The sequence below is a fragment of the Mixophyes fleayi genome, chromosome 11 (assembly GCF_038048845.1).
Source record: "Mixophyes fleayi isolate aMixFle1 chromosome 11, aMixFle1.hap1, whole genome shotgun sequence".
Classification (NCBI taxonomy): Eukaryota; Metazoa; Chordata; class Amphibia; order Anura; family Limnodynastidae; genus Mixophyes; species Mixophyes fleayi.
Window position 1 is genome coordinate 45,279,203 of NC_134412.1, and position 24,732 is coordinate 45,303,934.

The 24,732-nt window shown below is 41.4% G+C and overlaps 1 protein-coding gene across 2 annotated transcripts in view; it reads right to left on the bottom strand.

The window, feature by feature from the left end:
• Nucleotides 1-11,376: 11,376 nt before the first annotated feature.
• C2CD2L (C2CD2 like) overlaps nt 11,377-24,732 on the bottom strand; it is a 99,625-nt gene continuing 86,269 nt past the window's right edge. For both annotated transcript variants that reach the window (XM_075189719.1, XM_075189718.1), the window contains exon 14: nt 11,377-12,979. In XM_075189719.1, the coding sequence (XP_075045820.1) occupies nt 12,771-12,979 (209 nt within the window). In that variant the 3' untranslated portion in view covers nt 11,377-12,770. The remainder of the gene's footprint in view (nt 12,980-24,732) is intronic.

Below are 24,732 nucleotides of genomic sequence, written 5' to 3' on the forward strand. Positions count from 1 at the left end.
GGGGATGGGATCCAGGGGACAGGTAGTGGGGGGGGGGGGGGGGGGGAGGATGAAATGAGAGAGTGGACTTCCTCGCCGGTGGTGGGACGGAAGGAGTGGAGGGGGAAGGTGGTTGGGGGGGGGATGGAAGAGTGGGAGGGGTGGAAGAGAGAGTGGAGATTTCAAGTCGGATGGCCTCGATTTTAGAGAAGGAGGCGAAATCAGAGGCAGTCAGGGAGGAGGGAGGGGAGGGGGCCAGGAGAGTGCTGAAGGTGGCGAAGAGGCGGCAGGGGTTAGAGGACTGGGAAGAGATGAGAGATTTAAAGAAAGATTGTTTAGCGAGTGAGAGGGCAGAGCTGTAGGATGAAAGGATGACTTTAAAGTGGAGGAAGTCAGCCAGGGAGCGGGATTTTCTCCAGTGACGTTCGGTGGTTACGGGAGCATTTTTGGAGGAAGCGGGTAAATTTGGAGTGCCAGGGTTGGGGTTTGGAGCAGCGGGGGTGGACGGAGTGGGCAGGGGCGAACACATCCAGAGTGGAGGTGAGAGTGTGATTGTAGAGGGAGACCGCCTGGTTGGGGCAGGCCTGGGAGGAAAGAGGAGAAAGGAGGGTATCGAGAGGGGAGGACAGAGAGGCAGGGTCAAGAGCGTCGAGGTTACGTATGGACAGAGTAGGTTTGGGCAGGGGGAGGGGAGCAGGAGAAGTGCGAGAGAAGGAGAGGAGATGGTGGTCGGATAGAGGAAAGGGAGAGATGAAAAAGTCGGAGAGACTACATAGGTAGGAGAAGACAAGATCAAGGGAGTGACCAAGGCAGTGGGTAGAGGAGGTCCATTGGGTGAGACCAAGGGGGGAAGAGAGGGTGAGCAGTTTGCTGGAAGCAGGGTAGGTGGGGTTGTCGATGGGGATGTTAAAGTCACCGAGAATGATCGAGGGGAGATCGGAGGAGAGGTGGTGAGGAAGCCAGCTAGCAAAGTTGTCAAGGAAGAGGGAGGTGGGGCCAGGGGGCGGTAGATGACAGTGACGCAGAGGTGGAAGGGGGAGAAGAGGCGGATGGAGTGAGCTTCAAAGGAGGAGAGGGAGGGTTCAGGGGGAATGACACGAAAAGTACAGGTGGAGGAGGCCAACTCCACCGCCTGGGCGGGCACCAGGCCTGGCGGAGTGGGTGAAGAAGAGGCCACCATAGGAGAGGGCAGCGGGGGAAGTAGTATCAGAATCGGAGAGCCAGGTTTCAGTAACGGCAAGAAGGTTAAAGGAGTTGGATAGAAAGAGGTTGTGGATAGCAGTCAGCTTGTTGCGGACGGATCTGGCATTCCAGAGGGCACAGAAGAAAGGGGGAGAGGAGAGGGGGGAAATGGGGATGAGGTTAGCAAGATGAGCAGCAAGCGGGGGAGGAAAGGCGAGAGGTAGGGCGGGGGAGAGTATGGGTATGGAGTGAGAGAATGTTCGGAAAATCGGGAAGCATGAGCCCATTGAAGCAATTTCTTGCAAAGTGCTGAAGCTACGAATATTTTTCCCAGAGGCGGGGTAAGAACAATATTGGTGGTATTAAAGGACATAGGATCGATGATGGGACTTTTTCGGGTGAGACAAAGATCCTAATCTTCAACCACGGAACGAGAAAGAGCATCGGCCTTACAATTCTGGGATCCTGGCCGGTAGGTTGCTTTGAAGTCAAACCTTGAAAAGAACAAGGCCCATCTAGATTGAGTTGGATTGGGACACTGAGCTGACTTTAGGTACAGATGGTTTTTATAATCTGTCATGACAGAGATGGGATATTTGGCACCTTCCAACAAATGTCTCCATTACTGCAAAGCCAACTTAAGGCTAATAATTCTTGATCTTCTATAGAGTACTTTTTCTCTGCCGGCAGAAATTTGCGAGAGAAATAGCTACAGGGATGAAGATATCCATCTTCAAAACATTGAGATAAAACAGCACCTACACCTACTGCAGAGGCATCCACTTCCAGGATGAAAGGTCGGGATAAATTAGGCTTACGGAGAACTGGAGCGTAAACGAATAGTTGTTTAACGCAATAAAATGCTGCTTTAGCTTCTTCAGACCAATTGGATGGATCAGACCCCTTTTTGGTAAGGGCTGTGAAAGGAGCCAAACAAGCGGAAACATTTTTAATGAATTTTCTGTAATAGTTCTGTCACTCACCGGACTGTGAGTGCTACTTCTAAGGTAGCTAGGAACCGTGTCCGTCCATTATAATGAGGTACTGCGCATGTGCAGTCCCTTCTAACCTTCAGTTGTTCCTTTAACTTAATTGGCTGATCAGGCAACACTCCCTATATTAAGCACCTGTGGTCAATACCACGTTGCCTGATCTTGGAGTCTCATTCCTCATGAGTCTCTGAAGGTGTTCCAGTGCCTCCTCGTGTGTTCAGCTTATGCCGATTCCTGTTTGCGGTTTACAGACCACTTCTACTCCTCGTGTTCCTAGTGACTTCAGCAGCTGATTCCTATCCGCTGCCTCCGTATATCTACAGTTACAGATTACTGCAAACTCTCCTGTGTTTCATCATGACTCCAGCAGCTGATTCCTATCCGCTGTCTCCGTATATCTACAGTTACAGATTACTGCAAACTCTCCTGTTTCATCTTGACTCCAGCAGCTGATTCCTATCCGCTGCCTCCGTATATCTACAGTTACAGATTACTGCAAACTCTCCTGTTTCATCTTGACTCCAGCAGCTGATTCCTATCCACTGCCTCCGTGTGTCTAACAAGTTACAGATCTCTCCAGTGTTACATCGCTACTGTTCCAGCTGATTCCTGTTAGCTACTTCAGCGTGTCTACAGAGTCCTGCTCGTCTCAGCGCTCCAGTCTGCATTCTACCTGCCGTCAGCTGACCCGCTGCCTACTGCTTCTACAGTGTGTCCATTTGTGTCAACTTGCCTGTTAGCATCGAGTCTACGCTCCTCGGCTTCCAGCTCTGCTACATCACTTCAGCTCTCCCATAGTCTCCTGCTGTTCTATTCGATATACTTCTGCTTCCTGAGTATTTTGTCGTCCTTGCTGGCCTACCTACAGTGCGCTGCACCTACCTGCCGCTTCCATTCTGCAAGGACTTCTCATCTCGTCAGTTCCCTGCCGCTCAGGTATCCCTGCAGCTATCTCTAACAGCCTGCTCATCTGAACCACGGTATGCATACTTCTCATTGACTGTGCTGGTGTATTGCATATCCATCTGGACTGAGTTGTTCTCCTCCGGAGTTTCCATCCTCTGAGACTATTGCTATTATTGACTGTGTTTCCTTTTGCTGGACTATTCTAGTGACTTTGTTTATCTGTGCAGTGCTGTTCATTCATTATTATTATTGTGTGCAGTTCAACGTGGGATCAAGTTCAGTGTACCCGTGTAGACTCTGCATTGCATTTATCTCCTCGTGTCCTTCCTCACATATATATTCAGTGGTACAACTTGCTAGAGGCAGACCACTGATTCCTGTTTCCCTGTGTCACCAGTTGCATATATCCTCTCACATAAGCAGTGGTACAACTTGCTACACGCAGACCACTGACTTCCCTGTTACCTTCACCTGGATTCCATTCCTTCACTACAGACAGCGGTACAACTTGCTATACGCAGACCGCTGACTTCCACCTCCTTATTACTCCTGGACATTCCTTCTCACTATAGCAGTGGTACAACTTGCCGTGCGCAGACCACTGACTACCCTCACGTGTCCTTGTCCATCCAGATCCTCGTGTTCAGTTACCTATTGTTTACCAGTGCTGCCAGTCATAGACTTTCTGAGCATTCTCTAACCATCTGCTGTTTCCAGTTCCATTATCACCCTGCCACCAGAGTATCATATACCAACTCTACTGCTCTGATAAGACCATCAGCGGGTGATACTGGGTAAAGACTCCTAGTGCCCGTGACAAGTTCGCAAAACCCAGAAAGCATTTGACCGCCTTCAGAGTGGTTGGAAGAGGCCAGTTGAGAATCACCTTGAGCTTCTCTGGGTTCATCTGTAAGTCAGTACCAGAAATAATATAACCTAAAGAAGGAGATGGATGGAACTTCAAAAGGTGCATTTCTCCAATTTCCAAAAGAGCCGGTTGGTACGGAGTCGTGAAAGAACCTGCTTGACATGGGCACGATGCGATTCCAGATTAATGGAGAAGATAAGGATGTCGTCCCGGTAGACGACAACCGTTTTGTAGAGGAAGTCACGGAAAATTTAATTGACATAGTGCTGAAATACTGCTGGAGCATTACTCAATACGAATGGCATGACTAAGTACTCGTAATGCCCATCACGAGTGTTAAAAGCGGTCTTCCATTCATCTCCTGCACGAATTCAAATTAAATTGTAAGCCCATCTTAAATCCAATTTGGTGAAGATGGTGACTCCTCTGACACGATCAAACAATTCCGTGATTAGGGACAAAAGGATAAAGATTTTTGATGGTAATATCGTTCAAACCTCTATAGTCAATGAAGGGGCAGAGACCGCCATCTTTTTTCTTCACAAAAAAGAAATCTGCTCCGGCAGGTGAGGAAGATGGATGGATAAACCCCTTCTCAAGGTTTTCCCGGATGTATTCAGACATTGATTTAGTCTCAGGAAGAGAGAGCGGGTAGGTACGCCCCCTAGGGGGTGTCTTCCCTGGCATCAATTCGATTGTACAATCCCACTCTCAATGTGGTGGTAAGGAGTCAGCACCAGCTTTACTGAAGACATCGTAGAAGTCTCTGTAAGGTAAGGGTGGAAGCTCTTGACCAGAGGAGACTGTGGTGCGAAAAAAGTTTGACACGCTGTAGGCAGTGTCATACAAGATATACCCCAAGATGTAATCCGAGACGTAGTCCAATCAATGTGGGGGTTATGTAACCGGAGCCAAGGTAAACATAGGACTAAGGAATGTGAAGCTTTGGGAATGATAAGAAGCTTAAGCAATTGTGTGGATTGAAAACTAACTGAGAAACGTTCACCCCCTTATGTCTCACAAATATATATGGGTGAAACAGGCAAAGTGCTTACGAGCAGGGCCCTCTTACTTCTCTGTCTGTCTGTATTGTTTTATTAATGTTTGTTCCCAATTGTGGAGCGCTACTGAATCTGCTGGCGCTATATAAATGTTGATGATGATGATAAAAGTGAAGATATGTTGCACACTATCTTAGCAGCTGCTGTACAGCTGCACTTTGCAGCTTCAGACCCTCCTGTTGCACAAAGAGCCCCGCCAAGTGCCGCTTGTGTAACTGCAGAGGGAGGAGTTGAGTGGAGAATAAACTAACAGGCAGAGGCAAGCAGTTTGCAGCTGTCTACATTATCTTCAGCATAGAGCGCAGGACTCCATGAAAGGAATGTGGAAGTACGTACTTCCAGAGTCCCCTATGCTACCGTACCTGTAACTTTGTATAGTGATATTTCAGTGGGCCACCCTTTAACCTCAACCCCAAGAGGTCATGATGCTCCTGTATCTTTCGCTGTAATCCTGAGACAGAGTTTAATCTGGTAAAAGTATCACTGATAGTCTAGAAGTGGTACAGCAAATTCCCTTAAGACTAATGACAGTATCATCACTAAATACACATAATCAATAACCACCTCCCTCTCAAGTGGAGTGGACGGTGCATGTCTCCTGGTCATTTAGTGACTTAAGAGAAATAAACATGAGATGCCTTAACCCTAAAAAAAAGAAACAAGGGGTACTTTAAAATATTTCAATCTGATCTGTAATGTACATAATCCTATTTATCCAGATATTACAGTTGTTTAATTTGATATTTGGAGAAAATGTTAGGCACCATGGTCAATGAAGCCGATTTAAAACCAGATGAAGGGAAAACTAGAGATGAAGAGGGTAATGAAAGCATTGTTGGACAAAGTGAAGGCACTCTATACCCCTGTAACAGATTGAACAAAAATTATGACCACCACCCAAGCTGCAGCTGACACATACACTGAATATCATATTAAATTTATTAAAACAATAATCCAAGCCACAGGAATATTGCTACAAATATGTTCTGGTAAGCACTGCTTTTGTAAATGGTCTTGATTCCAGCACTAAAAAATTGTGTGATGCAACAATATCCACAGTTTAGATACACAGCTTTTCCAGCATTGTTGGAAGCTGCAAAACCATATGAAACTAACCTTACACACAAAAGGGTTTGATTCATCATGGCATGCATACTGAGCGCAATGTGCGTTTAGTATTAAACACACATATTTAGGCTTTGCACACTTCTGAATTTATCAGGGCACGGATCTCTAGATTTGTGTACTGTTGAAATGGGGTGTAGGTCTGCTGTGCTTTACTACATAAGACACTACAAGATATGTCCAATACCTATGTAGGTTATAATATTGCAAAAGAATGCACAGAAAAAAAAATATTGAATTAATGTCACCTTTTAATAATATAGGCATTAATGATAAATCAGTAAATCAAACTGTTAGGGGTGTAAGTAGGTGGTTTTCTCAGTGGATTCTGCAACATAACCCTAACAGCTTGATTTATATCACACTAATTTTTTGTTTCCATTTTTTATTCTAAATCTTCTTATTGCTTTCATTTACTTTGTTTTTATGTTTTTGTTTGTTTATAATTTTTATATTTTCTTCCCTCTCCTCTTTTGTATATTGTTCATTTTTAAAACCACTATTCGTCATTTTCTTCAACTTTCCACTGTTATTTTTACTGTTACTAATGTTTTTCACTTATTTAATTTTTTCACTTATTTTTACTTTATCTCTCTACCATCCATCACTACTATATTTACTTTGTATTCTACATATTTTTCTCTTGATATAGTACTCTTAATACTCAATATATTTTATTCTGCCCATTTCTCCTATCACAATTTATCTATAGTACCTGTGTTTGTGTGATTTCACATCCAATACTATATTCTATCTATTTTAATTCTATACATCCATCCCACCCCTCTTCTAATTTCAAGCTAATACATACCCCATTGCTATCTTTACCCATATTCTCAGTCATCTTCTCTAAAGGTACAGGCATTCCTACCCTGATCTAAACGCTCACCCTAATCCATACCTCTAATTACACTCTCTTCCATCACCGTGAGAAAACCCGGAAACCAGACTCATACAACTTCAAGGACTACGCTCGCATCCCCACACCCAACCGCAAGGACCGCAGATCCTATACAACCCAAGATCAACCCACTACAAATCGTGCACCACGGCCACAAACAGATAAGTAGGACTTAGACTACCCCTGTAGGTGGAGCAAGAGATACATCAAAAACAAGTAACTTTGAGATGGACAGAGCTGGATTTGGACGTGGCTGCGTGCGCTTGAGTTTGGCAATGCCCTTACTGTACAGTGACTACGGCAAAATGCCTCTTCCCCGCCCTGTTCTCTCCCGAAATCGTAGGCTGTGGTAAGTGTCCTTTGCATTCAAAGATGGAGCGGACAGGGCTGCCTTCACAGACGTGATTATGCGTACGTTATGCTCAAAATTGGCAGATACGTGCCTTGATGAATCAGGCCCAAAGACAGAAACAGACACGTTAAAACTGACAAATATGTAAATTAAGGCTGCAGAAGCCACTTGCAGAATGACTCACAGGCCAAATTACAAGAAGGGTCAGAGAGAGCATTTAAAAGATGGGTCATTTCATGTCAGTTCAACCAGGGTTGTCCATCACCCATCTCAGATTTCTACGAAAATTTTTTAGCTAAGAGAGGATGTCAAAACAACTATTTCTGCCAAATATCTCGACTGTCTGACAAGAAGTTAATTATTTAATAAATTGAAAAATCAATATTTAATCAACTAATTGTCAGACAGTCGAGATACTTGGCAGAAATAGTTGTGTTGACCTCCTCTCTTAACAAAAATAAATTTCAAAAAAATCTGAGACGGGTGGTGGACATTTCATGTTATTTTTGGGTGATTTGATGTGGAATGACCCAGAAGTCCTATGCTATAATTGCCAAAAAAAGGGACATCTCTTATGACTAAAGAAAAAAAAAAACGTAGACAAAGAGCAAATAGAATACACTAGAGTTATGACGGAACGTACTTCGACAAACAGACAGACTAACAATGACACAATGTCGCCATCGATTTTCCACAATGATGGTTTTCTGCAGCCCCCCTCATGACAATTAAGTGACAAAGATCATGTTGCTGAACCTATGGTAAGCCATGAGGTTGACTGACAAGCAATACCTTTTCTTGTTGACACTAGGGCTGCATTATCTCTGGAGTATATTATCAAGCCCATGCCAAACGAGTAATTTCCCATGAATAAGCCTAGACGGCGAAACGTACGTCGGGTAACATGACGCATGGCGTCATAGACCCGGAAGTAGGGAGCCGGTCAGCGGGATTTCACAGCGATCGTGTCTCAGTCTGAAGGTTACTATACTTATGTTTCAATACTAGTAGCCTTTAATATAATACTATGCAGGGTGATCCATCAGAGAACCTAGAACAGGAATGTTAGATTCAACATATCAGTGATTTCCGATCCAATTATTCAGCCAGCAATAGGTGGACGGATTCATAGGTTTACTAATATCTCCTCTACAAAATTCTATAGAAGGATACTTATATCCATAGGCATTTACAATTGTTTGCAGTGCCTTTAACGGATATATTAGATATTAAACACTTCCGCTATAATTACTCTGCATTTGCTCATATGAAGGAGCCCAATAGACAAATATATTATACAGGGTGATCTATTAGAGAACCTAGAACAGGAACGTTAGATTCAACATATTATCAGTAATTTACGATTCAATTCAGCCAGCAATATGTGGACGGATTCATATGTTTACTAATATCTCCGCTACGAAATTCTGTAGAAGGATACTTCTATCCATAGGCATTTACAAATGTTTAAAGGGAAATATACCGACGCACCAGATAATCATATACCCAGTCTATTACTGCTAATATTTGTTATCATATGACTGGGTTGGTGCACCCTACACACGTTAGACTGATATTAGCAAAGATAAGTAGAGAGTAGAAAACGTGTATATTAGGGGCACTCAATGATTGTTTATTAATATAATACATACATTTTAATGATTCATTTAAAACGATAGTAGAGTCCCAAATTAGTACCTTAGTACCACTAGTAGCAAAATAAAACCAAAAATAATAACAAAAATAAATTTATTAAAAAGGCAGAACTGCCTGACCTCGCTGTGTAGTTGGTATTAAGATTTCCCTAATTATATTATATCTGGGTAATATCGATCATAATGCTGTCCAGGTGTCTGTCATAATAAGCAGATTAACCAGATCAATGAAAACACTATTTTGAGGTGCAAGAGAGATAAACTATACTATTACAAGCAGTTCCTATTTGCATATATATGATATCATGAATCGAATACAAATAGATAATATCCTCTCAAATCGCACCTTATTGATAGGGAGAGAAAAGATTTAATAAAGTCGAGTACATAGATGTTAAAGACAAACTCAAAGCTATCATATTTCCTTCACCAGCTTATAAAATTGTTTTGTCAGAGTTGTCTAATATAATAGGAGTTGGCAGCGTGATTAAATTGTATCCCGTTTTACAGGACTGTAATCTCCTCTCAAAGAGTACAAAAATAGCTGCTATCTAATACCACTCCCTTTAATATGAGTCTAAAGTCCCTCTCAAGAACTACAATCAGATCCCTTACGTACTAACTATAGCCACGATCCCCTATAAACGAGGCTGAAGGGTTGTATTAGTTTCTCATATATCGGATCCCCTCTGTTTTAATCTATTAGGGCCTCTTTGTGTATTGGAGCATATCTCCCTAACCTTTTACAAATAGCGGCAGCATGAGTCACACATATAAGCAACACAGTGTTCTGGCTGTGATCACTCGTGAGGGAGGTTGTAGTTAGGGAGCTCCTCAAGTGGTGCTGTGTCCTGCTGAGTCCAGTGGTGCTGCCTGTGTCCTGTGCTCTGTTCTGCTAAGGGCATAGTTATTTCAAATTTATTCAAAAGTTATAAAAAAATGTAAAAATTATTTGAAAAAAATTATACAAAAATAATTGAAAAAAAACCATAAAAAAATTAGTTTAAAAAAACTAGGTTCTGCTATTTCAAAGTCAAACTACGTTCACTGTTGCTGCTGTACCAAAAAAAACTAGGTACTGCTATTTCAAAGTCAAACTACGTTCACTGTTGCTGCTGTACCAAAAAAAACTAGGTACTGCTATTTCAAAGTCAAACTACGTTCACTGTTGCTGCTGTACCAAAAAATAATAGGTACTGATATTTAAAAGTCAAACTACGTTCACTGTTGCTGCTGTACCCAAAAATAACTGCGGCCTTAACAGCTATGTTGGTGTTAGACGTGCATCCGGTGTCCGCCATCTGTGCAGTGGAATTCAGACCAGTTGGAGGAGGTATATTGTGGCCCCGGTGCAACGTTTTGGATTAAAAACAATATTGTGAGGTGTGAGGTGTTCAGAATAGACTGGAAATTAGTGGAAATGATTGTTATTGAATGTTATTGAGGTTAATAAAAGCGTAGGAGTGTAAAAAAAAACAAAAAACTGGATTTTAGCGCGCTAGAACTCCACCCTCTATATGCTGCAGAGGATGGAGGAGCAGCCATATGTGCAGTGGAATTCAGACCTGTTGACGGTGATATATTGTGGCCCCGGTACCAAACTGGGTACCGGGCCCACTCCACTACGCAGTCCAGAAAGCTACCTCGGTGCAACGTTTTGGACTAAAAACAATATTGTGAGGTGTGAGGTGTTCAGAATAGACTGGAAATTAGTGGAAATGATTGTTATTGAGGTTAATAATAATAATAATAATAGCGTAGGAGTGTAAAAAAAAAAAACAAAAAACAGGATTTTAGCGCTTTTTATGCTTTTTTAAAAATAAATCAGAACCCAAAACCTTTCGTCAGGTGTTTTGGCAAAACAAATCAGAACCCAAAACCTCAAGCTAATCAGAACCCAAAACACTAAAACTGCCCGGTGCACACCCCTAATAAATATTAAGCCAGATAACCTTGATATCTTTTCACACACACACAAACAATGCTTCCATCTATATAAACTTACTGAAATTACTAGGTGTAATTGTTTAAGAGCATGTTGACCATCAGATTTCACCATACATAATTTATGTTTTATAAATAAATGGTTATTTTAACCATTTGAAATGTCTTTGGCCTGATTTGGTGCCTTTTTTTCCCCAACACACATGCCTATACCATTTTCACAGATTTACAGACGTTTATTAATATCACCTGTGTACTTAGTGCTGATGGGTGCCATGGCACCATTTAATGCATGACCTAAAATATTTTAACAGTTTCAGTTGATATTTCTACTTTAGAAGCAGTAAAATGACCTGCAAATCATCATCTAAAACTAATTTGGGCTGAACTGGGAAGAAAAACAAGAATCAAGTCAGTCATTCATTTTATTATAATAATTTAAAACATTAACCTGCATATAATCCTATTTAATCTAAATAATGTTTACCTGCTTTATTAAAAAGTTTTCCAAGTTTTAAATAAAAACTCCACTTACAGATTTTGCCCTTGGGCAACTATCACATACATTTATCAGAAACCAGCTCCAAAATTTTGTTCACTGGAGAACAGAACTACAAGGTATCATACTCGGCAAGACTGCAAACAAGGGATGACACTGTTGATCTATAAATAGTAATTTACACATTTACAAGTTTTAGGAAGCAATACAAATTAACATTTACTCAATACTTCCTTTATGAGCATCACAGCAGCGGTTTTAACACAACTTTTTTCACATGACAAAATTGTGTTATCTGTTCTTATATAATGTTACACCATTATATAGTGTATCATCCTTAAAATAAATACCACAAATAAAGAACATTTGCATTTTCTTACCCTATCAAATATAAAAGAATGTTTCACCGTAAAAGCCATAAACAAATCATAGCCTCAGTGCCCTGGCCAGCAGAGCAAAAAAAAATAGCTTACCACCAAAACCACAGCAAATAAATTGCCATAATTCCACTTTGCTGCCATATATTTTTTCTTGCCTCTTGAAGAAATGCAACTCAATATATTTATCCATACTCTCTGGCACAAAAGAACATTTGAAAGAATCTTGGGCTGTGAATACTACAGATGTACAATTAGGGACATTTATGAAACTGGAGCACGGTAGGTGTGCTAAAATACATACCCACCCTTCATATGTCAAGCTTTTACTTTTTAAAATGAACTAGATAACAATAAACCCATATACAATGTAAGTGGTAGACAGAAAAAGTTATATAACCCATAGCAATCAGTGGTCATAAATGTCCTCCTGTCTTTTTTCTAAAACAATTTAAACCACCTTTTAAAAATAAAATAAAAAAATTATGAATAAAAAAAGATGGCATACTCAAAATTGAATGTAAAAGAAATGAAGCATACAAAAATCTGAATCATTTGAAGTTTAAACAAGGGTAGAGTTAGAGGGCAGGTTGGAAATTTTAAGAGGGTAGTTTACAGAGAACACCCACACATTGCACCTGCATTTCAACTCCTCAGTACGTCATCATTCATGATATGGTTTATTATCAAGAAACAATACTTTCTCTTAATGATCCCTACACTTCCAGTTTTTGCCAACACACTGTACCTCACTCCAGTGTTCACACTTTATTTAAGCTCATGCTGTAGGACAAACTTGCATTTTATAAAGCTTCACATTTGCGGATTGGCCAGCATACCCTCAGTCACATATAAGTAGCTATGCAGTGTCATGCAGTAACAGGTCAGAGGTAGATAGGTGGTCTCCTGGTAAGCAAATTCTAACCCAATCACTTATCTCCAGCTTGAGTACCCCCATTAACACTAGGCTTGGACTTTGTCTTCAGAGAAAAGTGTTTAAGCAGACGCCGTGGAAAACTGCCCCTCTTCTTACGTGAGGAAGTGGTAGAATTTCTCAAGTCATCGTGAGATTGACTGAGACCTGCATCTCGATGATGCCAATGGAAGAGTAGTTTAGTGCCACTACGGAGGAATCCAACTGCAAAAGAAAAAAAAGATAACATTGATTGTCATTTTTATCCTTTTAAGTCAAGAATAGATGGAGGACACTAAAGAATATGCTAGGCTAAAGAATAGAAAGTCTGATAAATCAAGTCAGGAATACAATACAAGCTTTAAAACATACATATGCACATCTCATTAAATACTGTATTTATATATTGGTTTATTGTCACTGTATGAGATCGTGTATTGAAACGTTATGTGTAAATCCTTATTAATTGTTAAGACTCGGACAGGAAGATATGCTTTCACAATACCAGACCATATGAGATTATGTTTTTGAAGTTAAGAAAATCATTTTCCTATAACATTTTTTGTATCAGTTTTTCATTCTTTCGTTGTATTCGTATCCCAGGATTGCTGGATTGGAAACGAACAGAAAATAATGGATTGCTCGATGAAATAAAGATGGTTGAATGTTGAAACTGTATGCTTTGTAAGACTTCATGTCTATATTTTTCTGCCAATCTATGAAAGGGGCATTCATTATCAGACCTTTTGAAATCATTTGCTTAAGATGCGGATTCTGCAAAATGTTTTAAACAAAAGACATCCAATTTTTCACTTTGGTTCTAAAGGGGCCTATAATTTAACTATATGTAAAAGTAATGTGTATTTTAACAATTGTGATAATTGCCCTCCTCCTTTCCCTGTGAGGTCATATTGGGTATAAAATATTATGTGTACTAAGTGGTGTGCCTGCTCATTACCGATGTGCTAAGTGTGTTTGTGCTATGTGCAGTTTTTGAGAACCTCTATCCAGACATGGTTATTAGCAAGCATGGGAGACAGCCGATTGCTGGGACAAGCCGGGTAGTTATATTACTGTGTGCAAATTTGGGGGCGTATTTATCATTGCTTTATTCCATTAAATTCCCCCGTGTGTCTGTCCCCCGAAAACAGAAGTAATGTGCACATTTATTAACAGTGCATTGCAGCAGATATCAGATATAAATCTGCTGCTTTGCATTTTTTTTTTCAAAATCCATAGCAGTCCCCATAGATAAATTGCGGTATATAGCAGTCTAAATTGTGAAAAGGCAATTACACATACTGTAAAGCTCAAGCTGGCATACATTACAATTTTTTAGCTCTGTTCTATGGGGAGAACATTGCAGTAGAGGGATCCCTCACCACATCTTACTGCTCTCCCCTACGGTCACTATCACAAAGGTGACCACTTTGCGTTAGTGACCATAGAAAAGATTATATACCGGTCTTCGCAAGAACAGTAGGTATACATGACTGCAGTTATGGTGAAGATTTGTAATAAATATGCACAATATTTCAATCCTCATCTTTGCAATGAGTATTGAAATACATTGTGTATAAAATGCGGTGGGTAATAAATAGGGGCCAAAGTGAGAAAACAAAGGGGAGTGCTGGCATTTCTGTAAATCCTAGGAGAGGCATCCGGAAAATTTAAGATATGTATTACAAACAAGGTCTGCTGGCTGTGAAATGTTAAGACTGATATAAAATCGGTCATCCTATTTCTTCAAAAAATCTGTCAAGATGTGCAAGTTTCCTTTGTGGATCAAAGAGAAATAAGAAGATTTTTAAGAAGATACCGAGCACAGATAAACAGATGAGAAGAAAAATGTATGCATGGGTGAGCTATTGGGTTGCAAATCAAAATTGAAAATACCACAGTGAAAGAAACTAATGAAACTGAAGGTTAGAAACCGATATGAGAAACAGAAATGTAACAAGTGTGTCTTTTGTAGATATAAATTGTTTCAAGATAGGAGTGTTGTGACCAGATGGACTGCTTATGCCACCCTGTCTGTTGTTGCTGGGAAACGGCAGGGCTTACTTTCCACTGTTCCCATTCGTCATCCCAAATGCGCCTTATCACCGCAGTAGGAGTCACTTACAAGTGCTGCCACCACTGGACTCCTAAGCGGAATCCAGTACCGGGTTTCTAATGGTTAACTGGTGCTGCGAGTGTACCGCGTTGCTGGTGTACTTGGGCTGGTACCACTGACCTCTTCTTATGGATCAGGGTTGCTGTGGAGGGATATACCCTAGCCGCTCACATTGACCAGAGCTGCTGGGTAGCGGGCAAGGCGGTAGTACTGGAAAGCTGAGTCCAAACCTCATAAACTGGCGGGAACGGATTAGATTTTGGGTCTAATCTGTAGGTCACAGGGATAGAGAAGTTTCCAAGCAGGTCATTGAAGCTAGTGATGTCTATTTGCTCCCCCGGTTGAAGGTACCAGGGAGCAGATCTGATGAAGCTAGAATAACAATTTTCAACACAAGACAGTGCTTTTTATACAGATTTGAACACAGCCTCACAGGATAAGAGAGCCCCCTGAGCTAATTATAGAATCAGGATGCAATTTGTTTACCCAAACATGGATTTACATGCAATGCAAAGCTAACCATATTTACACTTATCTGTGATATCCTAAAACTTGCTGTGATTTCCTGCATCTTGTTTTAGATGCAGGAAATCCAGTAGCACGTCTAAGTAAACCTTCCTGTGCCTTCAGGTGCTGGACCCTCACACATCAAAAGGTCTAATTAACATGCAATTAACATGGATCCTTGCTTCAGACAGCTGCAGAATACACATTCCCAAAGAAAGCTACAAAACCCCAAACAAGTAATTTCCCTACTTTAAGATACAATAAGCCTTTGTTGAGGAAGTCTTTTGTGCATCAGATATATACCTCAGAAAAAATTAATTTCCTCTAGTAAAGTTAACAAATTTCTTCCCGTCTCAGAAAGATATCTCCTTTACCAACATATACACACAATATCAAAAATAAGTACATTTGCAATTATATAAATAAGCGACCTGCGCTATTTCCTTTAAAAAAAATTATACTATAAGTTATTTATAAGTGATCCAGTCACAAGTGTGAAAAAGGAAAAAAATGTTTTTTGCTTGTTGAAGTTGCTACTGTATGTGGAACGGACTATATGTTAGTGATGGGTAACTTGGCTTACCTCAAGGGCCGCATATGTGGCCCGCCAACCTTCAAAATGGCCGCACAGAGGAGCATGCTGCACTCCCTCCTCCTTCTCTGGTATGCCACGTGACCTGAGTTGTGCAGAGGTCTCGTGATGGAGAAACCAGCTGCCCCCATTCTGCCTTATATAATAAAGCAGAGACCAAGAACAATCTGGGTGCCCAAAGGTGAACGCTTTGCAGGACACTGGCTCCCATGGGCCGCCCCTGTTGGCCAGGGGTGGTCTAGCTTAGATTTAATCATGAAACATCACATAATGCACAATTTTTTTTTCTCTCTCTTTCTCTGGGATCATTCGCTTTAGGCCAGCAGAATCCAAGATGTCTTTCTTTACCACGCCCACAGACTTGCCTCATCATTCTCCTATACCCTGCATTTCAGCCTCCTCTTGTCTAGTGTATGAACGTCTTCCACTGGTGTCAATCTTAAAGGGAAATGCGAAGAAAAAAAAAAAGAGTCCAGAGACCAAGCCAGGCAGTGAGACACCAGGTTGGGCAGTGAAAGGAGGGCAAAATAGACCCTTTGTCATGTGTCTTTAGCCATTTGGGGAGCTGCTTGTGAAGGCTTGGCAGGTGGGCTTATGCCCACCACTGGCCTATGTTATGAAAAATATTTGATAATCTATATATGGTTGAAAGAAAGTATTTTTCAAGTATGTTTCCATAATTCAAAAGTTACTGAAGTGTCTCTGCAGAGTAGCAACAACTGCTTAAATGGAACCTAATCAGTATTTTCATTTTTGCATGCTGGGGCTTAATAAGCTACACATGCTTTAAGTGGTGTCTCCAAGTCATAAAAAAAGCATAATATCTAATGTCTAAATCCACTGGCAGGACTCACAAATTCACTATAGTTGCTAATAAACTCACCGTTGAAAATGTATATCCCTACGATGAAATGCACAATGTATCTACATCAAATTACAGCTTACTATAGAATCGAAAGCCAACTCCAAATAAAATCGGGTTGCTAAACAACATTTAGAACATAGCTAAACCTCGGGGGATCATGGGAAATACAAACGTCATCTACAGCATAGCAATGATAAATGCAGTCAATCATGCTGTAAACCATATCAAACTGGTAAGCATCTCAATTGCCATGGTAATCACTTAATCGATTCAGAGTTGTTGCTGCACCACTAGCTTTGTTTACTATGGTAAAAAAGAAAATAATCAGGGCTATTCCAATGTCTGATTGAGAGTGGAATGCAAGCATAACTAATTGTCCACATAAATGTCAGACCAAAAAAAGAATAAAAACTTCAAATGTATAATATGTATGTGAAATAAATAAATAAATAAAAAATCAAAACAAAGACTTACCAATTGAAGGAGACTTGCTGAAAAGTAAGCTGTTTATTCAAACTATGTGGTGCTTTTTACCATTCAGTTCAAATTTATTACTGCTACAAGAGGCATATTTTACATTTCTCCTGTCATCCTCCCACATCAGAAAGGGAAGGCATGTTTAATTGCCTTACAGTGAACTTGCTCAAGTTTCTTTGGCAAAATAATCTGTCCATGTAACAAGGCTTTATTGATTGCAGAAAGATGCAGGGTCATTCTTTCTTTCAATGATCTTTCTGTCTATTCCAAATAATCTTTATCACATTGGCATATAATAACATACACTACATAGGTAGCTTAGCAAGTGATTTATTGTATAATCCAATACAACTTTCCAGTAATAGGATGTTGAAAAGAATACAGTTAACACAGATATTGACACAAATGCATCTACAGCAACCTGACTTCTGTTGGATCACCAGGACAATTAGTTACTGAGGTTGTGCCCATCGTTCTTACATGATTATATAATTTATATACAATATAATATATATACACAATAGGACACTTGTTGATGCACTGATTTCCTAATTGTGATGCAAAAACTGTTCATATTTTTAGTTAAACTACTGCACTTGTCTGATTAAACGCTGTTTCATACCAATCGCATGACCCATTACAGACAAAATAGCAATTTTATATTAGCGTTAAATCCTTTTCTCTTCGTCTACTAGGGGACACTGGGTACATTGGGGTGTAGGTATGGGGTACCACAGATGATCTCCAATGATCGGGATCTCAATTTTATTGGTATATTGTTGAATAAAATGTGTGACATTATGGCAAACAACAGTTTCATATATTTTATCACCCCCAATGTAATAAGAAAGGAGGATTTTTATACTTGCTTTGAATCCTTTTCTCCGATTCCATCTGGGGAACTCTTACCATGGATTGTATAAAGGACTCGAGTTGGCACTTAAATAGTTAAACTGTTAATGTAACTGTTGTCAGAAACTAATCCCATCTGCACCCCTGAGCTCCTCAATGTAATTGAAAATCCCCAAAAAAGGCGAAACAGAAATAACACACAAACAAGAAAAGCAACAGAAGAGCGAAGGGCAGGAACACAGTGTCCCCCAGATGGAATCAGAGAGAAGGATTCAACACAAGTATCGAAATCATCCTCTCTCTCATCCAATCTGGGGGACACTGCTACAATGGGGCCGTTCTAAAGTAACCCCTTGAGGGAGGAAACGCTGTCAATTTAGCCTGCAAAACTTAGCCTAAACTTGCATTAGGAGATGCAAAAACATGAAAAAGGAAGAAACCGGGTAAAGGTGTGGGCAGAGAACCAGGTGGCCACCAGGCAAAGCTGGTCTGCCAATGTACTGTAGCGCACAGTCCAAGAGGCCCCCACAGAATGGATGGAATGCGTGGCGACGTGATCATCATGTACAGGTTGATCAGAACCAATATAAGCCTACCTGATGGTGAACATTATCTACCTAGCAGCGGTTTGTTTTGTAGCCGGCCAGCCCCTCTTGTGAGCATTATACAAAATTGAAAACGAATCCGCCCACCGCATAGTGGATGTCCTGTCCATATAAATCCTTAAGGCATGGACCACATCTAATGAAAGGGATCCTTGATCTATTTAGGCATCCACCTCCAGGAAGACTGGGACCACAATATCTTGATTAAGATGAAAACTTGATTATGATGATTTAAAGGCCCCAAGCACCAACTTCAAGTCCCAGGGGGCCTTAGGTTGTTCTTAAGGAGGCTGGATGTGGAGTAAAGTCTGCACCTCTAATATACCTGCTAGCCTTTTCTGAAAAGGGCTGATAACTGCACCTTCAGGGAACTAAGGCGAATGCACACCTCCAAACTATCCTGCAAAAAAAGCAAACAACCTGGAGAGTCGAAAGGCTGCCGTATGACACAGATACTATAAACTAGGTAAAGAGTCGTGCACAGCTGGCTCTGGATTATAATATGTTCAGGTAAATGGCAGCAGCTAGGGATTAAAGGACAGTCCAGCGCTCGCTAATATACCCCAATAGCTATAGTTTTTTTTATGTTCAACAATTTGTAGGAGTACAATTGTTTGAAATCAAATGGTGGTTTATTAAGGTTAAAAACGCTAACTGGTACTAGCATAAGTAAATAAATGATAAATGGTTATTACAATTATTGGAATATCGTACATATCCTGACAAGAGGAGCTGTTTGAAATTTGATGTCCATAAGAAACAGTCTTTGAGCAAATAAACACGGACCAAATAGTGAAAGGAACTTCTAAACAAATTTCCGATACTTGTAGGCAGTAGATTTGGAGAAAAGTGTCTTAGTCCTAAAATCTGTATTCTCTTGTCGAGCCTAATCCGTCTCTTTATCGGAGAGGTGCAGAGCTGTTGGTTGATGAAGTCCAGGAGGCGGCGTGCTTACCAGTGTGGAGCGCACATGACTACTTCCTGGAGTGACGTACGGGATGCCTTCCAACAGCATTTCGTCATGTGATCGCGACTTCCTCAGGGCTATCATAATGGCTTGTTGTATTGTATGTTTTATATAGTGCTCACTCCATAGTGTTTGGTCCAAGTTGGTGTATTCCTTGCATGTCCTTTTCTCATGGTCCACAACACACACATACCTATCACTAAGGGGCATATTCAATTGTTCCTCCGGCCGCCGGAAAAACGAGCGCTCTAAAACTATTACCGTTAATACGGTAATCACTCGCTGAATTTCATCTCGCAGCTCCCTGAGCTGCGAGATGAAATTCAGCGAGTAAACTACCGTATTAACGGTTTTTACGCGCAATATTACCGTATAAATGGTAATAGTTTTAACGCACTCGTTTTTCCGGCGGCCGGAGGAATAATTGAATACGCCCCTAAGAATTTAATGTAGCATGCTGTACAGGCTAATATACAATTATTTTAGTGCCTTAATGTGATTTCCACATCTATTGTCACGGTTACAAACAGAAGTACAGCTAGGAGTCACGAATATGGTGAAAACACTCTGTGTTTATTTGCAGACAAGTATAAATAAAAGGTAGTCAGGAGTAGTGGTAATTACCAGGTGCAGGCTGATGCAGGAAAGAATATAAAATGTCCAGAAACAAGCAGGTACACAGCTAATGCAGGGAAGCAGGGGTATGAACAGATTCCAGGCAGCATGAACCAGAGGAGCAAGGCAGGAGGAAGAATCCACAGGTAACACAGGATATGACATCAGAATAGGACAACAATAACCAGCCATGTGTGCTGGGAGTGACAGGGTATATAAAGGGAAAACCACACCCAGGTGCATGGGATAATTGGAACATGAAGGTTAACCCCTAATGCACACAATAAGGCACAATAGCAGCACCTCTGGTGAATGGAGGTACTGCTAATACAAATACAATGATAAAGACAAAAAGGCAGGAGCTGCCATGCAAAGCAGCATGTAATGCATAAGCTGTAGGCAGATCGTGACAGTACGCCCTCCCTTAAGGGCGGATTCCAGACGCCCAATTACCAAAAATGTCTGAATTCATCAGAATCATAGTCCAGAATTGGGGGCCCGGCAGAAAAGTCCTCATCCATGGATGGACGGGCAAAGGAGACTATGCCAGCTGCCAGTTCAAGCACTGCAGAACCACGTCCTCCTCTCTTACGGGTCTTCCTTAGAGTTGGAACCTGTGCCGGGTAGTGTTGCTGAAAGCACAGGTGACCCACAGGATGGCACTACAGGGGTTGGAGAAAACTTTTTGATTACTTCCTCAACAAACCGTTGTAAGTCAAACAGGATGGGATCTTGGGTTTCAATAAATAGATTTGCCCATTCCAAAGCCTCTCCTTTAAAATACGTAATAAGAAACAGTACCCGTCCCTTAGGGTTGTTAACAAGCTCTGGTATGGAGGGCATATAAGAGGAACAAATTTCAGAAGGGCACAAAGTTGGGAAATGTGCCCCTCAAAGAAAGGCAACGGCTCGGACTTGGCAGCAGGCTTGACAGGAGACCCGGACTGGGCGGCAGGCTTGACAGGAGACCCGGACTGGGCGGCAGGCTTGCCAGCGGGCCCGGACTGGGCGGCAGGCTTGGCAGGGACAGCACTTTGAGAAGCCTGAGGGCAGACAGCACCAAGTGGCAACTCGGGCTGGACCGCATGGACTGGCAACTCGGGCTGGACCGCATGGACTGGCAACTCGGGCTGAAGCAGGCTCGGGACCGGACACAGGAGACAGAGGCTGGGGACCCGGCACAGGAGACAGAGGCTGGGGACCCGGCACAGGAGACAGAGGCTGGGGACCCGGCACAGGAGACAGAGGCTGGGGACCCGGCACAGGAGACAGAGGCTGGGGACCCGGCACAGGAGACAGAGGCTGGGGACCCGGCACAGGAGACAGAGGCTGGGGCCTCGGCACAGGAGACAGAGGCTGGGGCCTCGGCACAGGAGACAGAGGCTGGGGCCTCGGCACAGGAGACAGAGGCTGGGGCCTCGGCACAGGCGGCTGGTGCTGGCGCCTCCGGACAGGCGGCTGAAGCTGGCAGATTGGGTCTCTTCCCAGAGAACAGAAATGGTGGAGCATAAACAATTTTGGAATGCGGAGAGGAACTAACAGGAGATGGTTCAGTAAGCTGACGTGGTCTACGGACAGGACAGTCCTGCAAGAAATGTGCATTGCTGGCACAGTAGAGACACAACTTGTATGTTATCCTGTGCCGCCGTTCCTCTTCGGTCAGATGGGGGCGTGTACCACCTGTGCACTGGGAATTTGTTACCCCATACTTCATAGAAAACAGCAAATTTGTAGAAGTACTTTTAAGAGGTGCTGTTTGCACAGGTTCATCAGCAGAGAAGGTGGATTTAGACAGATCAGCAGCTTCTGAATTAGGAGAGACAGAATCTGAGCAGGTCCAAAAGCAAACTGGAAAATTTAGCCAGCTGGGAACGTAGCAATATAATGTCCATCTGTAAAGTTTGTAGCAGTGGCAATTCCAAGACTGGTGAAACAGACATGTTGCAAAACACAAATGAAAACTTGATTGCAGAAAAGGGTCATCTGACTCCAAAGCTGTTTTGTGGGCTGGTTATACTGTCATGGTTACAAACAGAAGTACAGCTAGGAGTCACGAATATGGTGAAAACACTCTACCTGTTACTTATACTTGTCTGCAAATAAACACAGTCAGGAGTAGTGGTAATTACCAGGTGCAGGCTGATGCAGGAAATAATATAATGTCCAGAAACAAGCAGGTACACAGCTAATGCAGGGAAGCAGGGGTATGAACAGATTCCAGGCAGCATGAACCAGAGGAGCAAGGCAGGAGGAAGAATCCACAGGTAACACAGAATCTGACATCAGAATAGGACAACAATAACCAGCCATGTGTGCTGGGAGTGACAGGGTATATAAAGGGAAAACCACACCCAAGTGCATGGGATAATTGGAACATGAAGGTTAACCCGTAATGCACACAATAAGGCACAATAGCAGCACCTCTGGTGAATGGAGGTACTGTCAATACAAATACAATTATAAAGACAAAAAGGCAGGAGCTGCCATGCAAAGCAGCATGTAATGCATAAGCTGTAGGCAGATCGTGACATCTATAATGTAAGATAATTCAAGGCAAGTAAAATTCATAATTATTTAATCGTATAAAGGAATTTGAATTATATCCGGTTGTGAAGCCTATCCTTTACATGCCTTTATGGTCTCAGGTATGTTGATAGCATTTGCTAGTGTATGAATGAGTTGGAACTTCTTTGGAATGTGTACATTTTTAATAGGTGGATAGTAATATCACATATTTTAAATGTGTATGCAACAGATGGGATTGCATATTCTCTTGTTCGTTTTACATTTATGGAGAGGAACGTATGTTAGGGGAAGCGTCTACATCTGTCCAGGTAAATTCCTTCCGGATGTTGAGAAAAAAAGAAAATGGGTCCTCCCTCTGGTGGCTGTGACCACTGTTGAAAGGTACTGAAGGTGTGGGTATTGTAGTGCAAGGAGTGTGTTGACCAGAGTGGTCAGCAGGAGATCAATTCATTAAGGGCAATATTTTATGATACTTGAGGTTCTCTAGTCCTGACGGGTTAGGTACTGGTCTAGCCCACCCAGTATCGCTTCCAAGTTCGGGAAGTGTTTGGGCCTTCCGAGCCTTCTCACAGCCATAGGAAGGCTCCATTAGAGCGAAATGCGCGTCGGTTTGTACAATTATAATTAGAGGTGTATGTTTAAATAGTAATCCACCATCACTCGGTCCAATTGAAAGAATAATTGCGCTGTTATGATGGTGTTCAAAACCCCTATCAGTGCATATATCTCCTCAGGGAATTCTAGAGCAGCTTTAGGAGTGACTCAGTGCGATTTAATAGATATGCTTCTATCCAGGGAAGAAATTAAAATTCCACAGTGGAATATGCCACTTATCTGACTAGCAATTTAGCGGCACAGAAATATACAAGTGGATGTATAATAACGAAGAATAGGGAACTATGTTGTTGTAAATATTACATGCAACATTATTACTAATAATTTCAGCATGCTTCTGAAACTAATCACTGTGGTTTATAGAACAATTTAGAGCTACCAATACGGTATATACAATCTTGCTCGCATCTACTAATCTCAATCCACAGTGAAGAATACTATTTTACATGCTTAGCAATCCAACGGTCAATTTCACATCAGCCTTTTATCATGGAAGTGAACCCTGGCCAAATATTTTACTATATAATACTCTCTTGCAATTTTGTTGCCATCTAAGAACAGTTTGTTTCCTGGAATTCATTACTGTGGAAGCTATCTAAATACTGCTCGGATTAAACTGACAAGATAACAAAGAGTTATAAAACGATAAAAACAAAAATATCCCAACACAAAAGAGAATGAGAAAATAAAACAGAAACAGCCCTTTTAGTTAATTAACCATATTTTTGGCAAGCCCAATCAAGTTAAAAATAAAACTTCTATTGATACTAAAAGATAGACTGAGTGCATCCAGCCATTTTATTTTATTCCACATTTGTTTATTCACTTGCACTTCGTTTTCTCATAGTTCACTGGTTTCATATTAAAATTGTTTTCATATTAACATAATAAAAGTTATATTTTAATAACCTCAATACCTTCATTACCACCACTGGGCTTGAATATTAATAACAGGAGTCAGCTATGCATCATTTTCGCTTAACCCCTGTCCTTTATAACCAGTACTGCTAATTGGCTTAAAGATGCATCCCATTTGAACATAAGGAAATATATGATAGTGGATATAATTACTATGTGTATTTGGACTCTCTACAATTAGTGTAACAGTATTACCTCTCTGACCCCTTCTGAGAACCTTGTGGTTCCCTGCCTCCTTGCCGGCGAAAAAACCCCCCCAAAAAAAACACCTTGAAGTGCCAGTCTATAGCATCTTGAGTAACCTTTCCCAAGTCTATAAAGAT